Source organism: Arachis ipaensis, chromosome B7 (genome assembly GCF_059453495.1).
Source record: "Arachis ipaensis isolate K30076 ecotype BB chromosome B7, ASM5945349v1, whole genome shotgun sequence".
Lineage (NCBI taxonomy): Eukaryota > Viridiplantae > Streptophyta > Magnoliopsida > Fabales > Fabaceae > Arachis > Arachis ipaensis.
Genome location: NC_142442.1, coordinates 137868897 through 137877029, shown reverse-complemented (window position 1 = coordinate 137877029; position 8133 = coordinate 137868897). Strand labels below are relative to the sequence as shown.

Genomic DNA, 8133 nt, shown 5'->3' with positions numbered 1-8133 from the left:
TTTATCCGTTGAACAAGGATTTTGGTGATAATTTTATACTTCGCGTTGCACAAAGCATTGGGTCTGAATTGATCAATGAACTCTAGGTGTTGTACTTTTAGAATGAATGCTAGCAAAGTAGTGTTTGTATCCTTGATAAGGGTGGGATCAATTTGACTAATTTCTTAATTATTCTCGAAGAAGGCTACCGAAAATCTGTCTTCTCCCGGAGCTTCTAGAGACCTAATGCTAAACAAAGCTTTCTTTATTTCTATGTCTGTCGGCATGGCTTCTAGGTACCTGCAATTCGAACAATCAAAATTAGATATATCATGAGTGTCTAAATTTGTGGGACTAGTAATAACCTCCTATTTGTAGAGCTTTTGGTAGAAGCTAGAGATGTGATTCTTTAGTTCTTCTTCTATCCAAGTCCCTCCTTGATTTCTAAGTTTTAGAACCTTATTTTTTCTTCTTATAATAATGGTCTTAGTGTGATAGAAATTTGTATTCCGGTCTTCATCCACTATCCATTATTTTCTTGATTTTTGAAGCCAAAAGGCCTCTTCTTTGTCAAGGATCTCTGATAAATCCACATTTTATGGTATTTACTAGTTTTATCTCCCGTGCCAAGCACGGGCATTAAAATTATAATTGTAAATAAATATTATTCAATAAGAAAATGAATTAAATTATTTAAAAATAAACAATGCTTGCGGCCAGCAACGTTTATGATTGGCAGCATCAAATAATCATCAATGATGATTTAATGGTGGTGGATTGGTGTGAGATTTCATTAAATGACTCAACGTTCTCTACGGATTACATGCTAGCTAAAGTTAAATAAAATTACTAGCCCCCTAGACTTTTCCTTTAAAAATAATTGTTTGTATAGAGATGTATTATATAAATAATAATATTTAATATGTAATTAAGTAAGAGAAAAATGTTCTTTATTTATTCTTTAAGAGTTAGAAGAACTACGTACCGAAAAGATTACAGAAGGAGCACATGAGAGGTAAATCGATCAAGGGAGAATGTTAGGTAGCATCCCGGTAAAAACTTTCCTATAGACAACATTAATAGTATGATCTGAAACTTTGCCGTTAGAATCAACAGATAAAATCTTCAGTCCAGAATGCATGCTGACCCGAGAAAGCGCAACATAAAGCTGACCATGAGTAAAAACAGGCCTCGGAAGATAGATGCCAACTGTTGACAGCGTTTGACCTTGGGACTTGTTTATGGTCATCGCAAAGCAAAGAGCAACCAGAAATTGACGTCGAGTAAACCTGATTGGAAATGTATCGTTATTGGGTGACATGTTCATCCTGGGAATAAATACAACATCACCAGTATTACGACCTGCTAAGATGACGCACTCAATGATATGGTCACCAAGACGTTTAACCTGCATGCGCGTACCATTGCATAGTCCATTGGATTGGTCAATATTGCGAAGAAGCATCACAGGAACACTGATTTTAAGAACTAACCGGTGTTGGGGAATTCCTGAACAATTTAGCGCATTCAATGACTCGGTGCTCATTGTATATAATTCAGATTCCAGGTGACCATCTTCACTAATTAGTATATCAGAGCTCAAGTATACCCTCTCGTTGCCAGGGATCAAAGACATCACATGATTGTTTACTTCAGTTACGACATCAAGTGTTGGTGCTAATATACTCCTACCCTTAAAATAATCCACGCTAGAAGAATAGAGTAAGATGTCAGGATAAACGAACAACACCAAATCATGCAGATAGGGAGACTCAACATTAAGCAGCAAGTTGTCGGGTATTCTAATCACTGATTCGCCATCGGTATTGTCTCCGATTAACCCGTCACCAACTTGAAGCAACCATGTAGCAAATTCCTTCAATTGTACACCGTGGATATCTCGTGAACCACGGGACAGTCTCATGTTTTCAGTTAACTGCAACACTTGGCAAGATTGCCACAGGTTCGAAGCATTAATACACGAATGAACGATCTCTTTCCGGGAACCACGAGGAATCACAGGCAATATCTGACGGAAATCACCTCCTAGAACAACAATTTTCCCACCAAATGGGGCATGAGGATTATATCCACGATCAAATCGAAGAACATCCTTAAGTCATTTGTCCAGCGCTTCGAAGCAAAATTTATTTAACATAGGTGCCTCATCCCATATAACTAATTTTGCAGATAAAATAAGACGGGCGAGGGGTGTGCCTTGCCTTATATTACAAATAGAGTCCTGGTTAACACTGAGCAGAACCTTAAAGCGTGAATGAGCAGTTCGCCCATTAGGCAACAACAGAGCTGCAATGCCACTGGATGCAACATTGAGGACAATATCACCCTTAGACCTTATCGAAGCAGACAGTGCATTCCATAGAAAGGTCTTACCAGTTCCACCATAACCACAGACAAAGAAAAAACCACCAGCATCATGACGAACTGCATTTGCTATTGTGTCGAACACAACGCGCTGGTCTCGATTCAACCGGGAAATCAAATCCACGGCGATACTTGCCAATTCTGTCCTGTCGAAATTCAGCTCATCAAAAAAGATTGTGTCGGAAGGTTCAGGTAAACCAGCATAATCAGGAAACGGCATGTCAGGAAATTCCTTTAGGCTCCGACCATTCGGCTGCAAGAGTTTTTCAATTTCGGCAAGCGTGATGGACTTAATCTCATGAACAGAATGCTGGAAACCTAAAAGCAAAAAAATGCAACGTAGTTACGTAAGAAATAAATTGGACACGATGACGAAGGGAAAATAAAATAAATGCATAACAAACTGCAAGAGGTGGAGACGACCGGACGTTTTTGAATGGAGTGGTCTGAATTTATTGCGAAACAGTAACCGGATAGTAAAAGCAATCCGAAAAGTTTACCTAAGTTATGTCTTCCAGAAAGAAGCGAGTTGTCCATGCAATGTTGCCAACATTTCTCCCACACCATGTCAGGACGCACAATGTTGTTCGACATCAAAAGCATTGCAAACAACCTCCTGATATAATTCGGTGATGCCCACGCACTGGCTTCATTAAGTGCATCAATAAATTCCCTATCATCCTGCAATAACCCTAGGGCATAACAGGCCTCTTTGAATGTATCGTACACAATCCCACCAATTGAACGCACATCAGCAAATCTCTGGCACCCTTTTTGATAATTCAATAACATACGAAGGTAGTACTCCTCTCCATGCGAGTGAGGAATATGTGTGAGATGACCTATGACATTCCCTTGCTTCTGTGGCCTCCACATATACCCCTGCTTGTCCCAAACAAAAAATGACAGCATCTCTGCGTAAGTCAGTGTACGGGCTAGATCAAAATTCTTGTTAGCCTTAAACCAACCAATAAACATACTAACCTTTGAGACCGCAGCGTTGATAACATTCTCAATAAGCTGGTGATCATCGTACAAAACATTCTGTTCATTTGGAAGATGGAATGGAAGGCGGATGACGTTAGGCTCTTTGTACTGAATCTCAAACCCGAATAGCCGCCAGGATGCCTCACAAGCTGATATATACTGACAATCATAGTAGTTTTGGATTTCATCTACAGTGACATCAGAACCAGCTGAATAATGTGATCGGAAGAACGAAGCTGTGACACGATCATTACCTTTGTGGACATACTTGAACAAATACTTAATAGCAGACGTCTGGCAAGTATACTCAACATTTATGTGGCAGCCATACTTAAGGAGCAATGTTGCATTGTATGGGACAACAAACCTATTGTCGAGATTAACATTCCTCTTGGTTGTTGAACGACCATTATCCGACTGTTTATACTTGGGAAAACCTGCACTGTCTATGGATGTTTTCTCACGGAAAGGCACTGGATAAAACTTGGAACACCTCCCATTAACCATACACGGGCTACTCATGTTCAAAACCCCACATGATCCGTGAATCATGAATTTTTGGACTAAGCTATACAGCTTAGGTTGTCTGTGTTCGTCGGGTATCTCAGCCGATATATGATGGTCAATATCCTCAGATGATCGAGGCTTCTCGGCTGGTCGAACAAACAATAAAATATGACAATGGGGAAGACCACGCTTTTGGAATTCAACTGTGTACACAACTGGAACAAAGAAAATGGGAAAAAGCAAAAAAATATGTTAAGGGGCAAGTCGACGTTGATGGAAAAATAACAAATGTGTTAGCGCGACATTGTAAAAAGTGAATGAGAAAACTCACTTCCTTTAGGCTTTCCAAATATGGACCCATCCTTTAAGTCTTTTAGCAAGACATCTAACTTGATCTTGAAAACCCTTGATATGATATCTGGCATGTCACTTGGCTTTAATGAATAGGCCGCAACGCAATCTTTAATCTCGGTCCAATCTGGGTTACATGTGATAGTAATGAAATAGCTAGGGTATCCGGCATACCTGCAAATAGCAAATGCATCTTTGCAATTGTTGTACATGATCGGGGACCACCGACAAATGAAGACGGCAAGATAACTCGTTTTCCAGTTCTTGCAGCCTGTGTTTCACCCTGTATTAGACACTCGTGTAGGCCTTGCAGTTTATGAGAATGAAACTTGCTCTGGTGGAACCTGTGATATTGTAATCTTTCCGCTTCTACCATAGTGTAACTATCAACCAAGAATTGTTGGAACAAACGTCTTGACTTGAGAAGCACTTGCGACTCATGCGATCTTATTTGGATTCGAAAAGACAAGAACTCCCTCATGCTAATTGTTTCTCGCTTATGTAACTGTTGCTTAGATCTTTCATCGGATATTAAGATATCACTCCGAAAACCATCTTCTCCGTACGGAAAAAGCAAGGGGTACTGTAGTGCAAGATACTGCGGATGATTAACATCAATCCGTTTCAGAAGGTTCGAATGTGTCTGAATAACAACGTCCCTCAAAAGGTTGTCGAAATCAAAATCACCTACAATAAGAGCAGCAACTTCAGACGCTGATGGCAGATTAGATCTTCTACCATCAGTATTCCTCTTCTTGATAAGACGAAGCTGCAGCGGAGTCGTTGAATCTTCAGTGAACCTTTGCCTAGCATATCGGAAGCACCTAGCGAGAGAGTTGTGGAAATCAAGCATGCTGGTTAGATCCGCTACAATGGTATGATCTATAGCTTGGTGTTGATTAAACATGCTACATTAACCCAAAAATAAAATTAACCAACATAAATCTAGGTCACACAAGAATCATATAATACAGACATTAAAATATCAACATACCATAACAACCACATACTTACCCAATTGCATTAATCCGGTTCTGGACTTCATTTTCTGTATCATAAAAGTAGAGCTGAGCAAACTTGGGCTTGCTAGACTGCTGTGGCAACAAACTTCCAATTGAATGGTAATTTTGGTCACTTATAACAAACATGGGGGAGGGGGGCGGAACCCTTGTTTAGTGTGTACTGAATTTTGCCAGCCATAGATGTGAACGAAAACATACCATTAAAGGCCCTGATATGTTTCTTGTAATGCAAAGCTCGTTGATCATCACCATTCAACAACACCCACAACAATGGTGGCGGAACCGGCAACAAAGGGAGAGTGACCTTTCCACTCATGCAACAAATAGCAAATAATATAGTGTTGTTGGCTCCACCTTTCGCAAGGCGCTCGTTCATCCACATTTTCGCCCCACAAAAAACACAACTTTGGGTGGGTTGCCCGATTGACCAAACATCTAGGGAACATTCAAAATATTAAAAAACCAAGTGTCACATGAGTGTAATAATAGGTCAAAATATATATAAACTCATAATCATGTTCATTGAGAATGACACCTGGTTCAATAGAAGATGCAGTGAAAGCTTCTAGTTGGTCATCGCTAGCCTGAGCCATATGCAAAGGTGAAGACGGGGAGAAATGCGAATAGCCAACCAGACTGTATATTTGATGAGAACAAGTTATCAAATATAAAAAATAAGTTGGAAAAATTTAGAGGATTGTGATTAAAGGGGAGGAAATTTAGGGAAAACACCCATGCCCAACGGTGCCTACAGGTGAGGCTCGGCAAAGGTGCCATGCTAAGGAGGAAAAACACCGCACCAACTTATACGGGGATATTGGTTAAGTCTTTAATTGCAGCATAATCCCCGGTTCCAGAGTTTCAAGTGAAATGGCACTTTCATGCATTACTCACGTGGTAGGTGTTACATAATGATGGTGTTTGTCACGGGACGTTTCGATGTTGCATGGTGAGGAACCTGCAAGGAAAAAAGAGGTGTTATCCATGGAGGGAGGATGCAATACCATGGTCCGGTGCAGATGTAAAGAAAGGAACAGAGTGCAAAAAACAAAACAGAGGAGCACAGGTGATCCCAAAAATAAAGAATAATAAAAAAAGTAGTTGCTGTAAGTGTGTTAACTGTGAGATATACTACCGTTATATTAGACAAAAAGTTAAAATTAACTATTTTAATATTAATTAAAAAAATATAAGATAGTAATGCCATTTTTAATATTATACGTCAAATATTTGTTAACCAGGCACTGATTTAGTTCTCAGGATTGACTATGCTTGCCTAATCCTTGCTTTATGTGCGATTCTAAAAGAAATGATGAATTTTGAAAATAATAATTTTAAATCAGCAATAATGTTTTCAAAGTTAAGAGAAGGTCACACGAAAAATAACTAAATCTAAAAAAGTTAACAATATTTAGCATGTAATACAATGATTAATCATGATAATGACCATAATATAATATATAGATTATGTAAAATTGAATATATCATACATGTCATGTTCTCTATTCTTTATAATGACTGTATGCTTCTTTATAATATACTATTCTATATATATATATATAGAATAGTATATATATTTGTAAATATAAAAATATAATCTTAAAAATAACAAAAGATATTAATAATTTAAAGTGAACTAAATTTATGAAATAAAACATTCCAAATAATAGAGAAGATAAGCGGTTTTAAATGAGAGAAAAAATAAACGATTTAATATAATTGGATAGATAAGCGTTTTTAACTCATTGACTAATAGACGACTGAGCATATTACGTAATTTAAAATTAGCCATTTACAATCAACACATTATTTTTTAACGACTTAATCTATTTAAATTAAAATTAAAAGTATAAAAAATAGTGATTAAAATAGATAAATTATTTATTTTTTAAAAAATCGCTCCCTTCATTTTTTAACAAGTTTAACTAAATGAGAAGACTAAACACGGACCATTATTACCGTACTCATTAGGAAATAATATATTGGAAAAGGCACCCAACGTATATTGAAAAGTCAGAGCTCACTTTGGCGTGTAGCAACAGCGACGGGAAATTTTTGGAGCAGGCCGATATCCTGTTGGAGGGACTCAGAAACCCGTGTGTTGGGATTAACTGCAACAACAGGAAAGCGTAGATCAAAGTTAACAAATAATGCATAATCAGACCAGCAGAGCAGCAAGGTTAAGAGCACGCAGGATTGTCAGCAGAAAATGAAATGTCTCCTATCAGGGGAAAGTATGGATAATGGCAAAAAATAAGAACTGTAACGAAAAATTGTCGCCAAGCATGCGGAGAAGTATGCAGGGTAGAACGACAAAGAAACCATTCTCGGGGCCGGATGGGCTAAGCGACACGTTGATCCGGCGCCTCTTATGACCAAGCAATTTCAACCGTCGTTGTCGTGCGAGCCTAGCTTCGTGTTCCATGGAATCCAGGCAGGCAAACCGTTTGCCAAGGGCTAGGTTTGTCGGATAAATTTGTTTCAGCTACTCAAACTATTTGCAGACAGGTTCAAAATAGGATCCCGGCAGGCAAGACAGGAAAGTCCACACGCAATGACAGAAGTCTACAAAGAATTGGGGATATGGAGGAAGAACAGAATATGTATATCATGAATAATGTCAAAGTTCGACTATGAAAGGCACATGTGTTCAATCGCTTGAATAGTCATTGACCATTAAGGAAAATAGACCACATCACAAAGGAAAATATTTAGCTAATGTTTATGAACAAGATTGTCATAATAAAATAATAAGACGAAAAGTAATTTTCACTTTATTGTATCCAATTATTGCCGAGAAGTATTTAACAGCATTATTCATTGGGAGTCCAGAAAATTAGTCAAACATAATTTGTTTTATCTGTTCTGACTATTCAAGGAATGTTAAATAAATAGGATGCTG

At 38.2% G+C, this 8133-nt stretch overlaps 2 protein-coding genes across 2 annotated transcripts; both read right to left on the bottom strand.

Moving 5' to 3' along the window:
- Positions 1-1003: 1003 nt before the first annotated feature.
- LOC148554310 (uncharacterized) lies at positions 1004-1903 on the bottom strand. Its single transcript, XM_088493180.1, has one exon. The coding sequence runs from the start codon at positions 1901-1903 to the stop codon at positions 1004-1006; it is 900 nt and encodes a 299-aa protein (XP_088349306.1).
- A 195-nt stretch (positions 1904-2098) lies between these two features.
- Positions 2099-7656, bottom strand: LOC107607870 (uncharacterized). Its single transcript, XM_088495093.1, has 10 exons — positions 7554-7656; positions 7256-7342; positions 6126-6189; positions 5767-5867; positions 5430-5666; positions 5224-5257; positions 4384-5117; positions 4190-4336; positions 2769-4073; positions 2099-2682 (listed from the first exon to the last, which is right to left on the bottom strand). Exons 1-10 carry the CDS (start codon positions 7654-7656, stop codon positions 2099-2101), a joined length of 3396 nt encoding a protein of 1131 aa, XP_088351219.1.
- Between the last annotated feature and the right edge of the window lie 477 nt (positions 7657-8133).

Excerpts from the sequence above, each read along its gene's own strand:
- LOC148554310 (XM_088493180.1), bottom strand. The coding sequence starts at position 1,903 with ATGAGACTGTCCCGTGGTTCACGAGATATCCACGGTGTACAATTGAAG.
- LOC107607870 (XM_088495093.1), bottom strand. The coding sequence starts at position 7,656 with ATGGAACACGAAGCTAGGCTCGCACGACAACGACGGTTGAAATTGCTT. Across the intron at positions 7,343-7,553 it reads CCCATCCGGCCCCGAGAATG|TTAATCCCAACACACGGGTT; the intron begins GTTTCTTTGTCG and ends CTGTTGTTGCAG. Across the intron at positions 5,258-5,429 it reads ACATATCAGGGCCTTTAATG|AAAATGAAGTCCAGAACCGG; the intron begins GTATGTTTTCGT and ends TTTATGATACAG.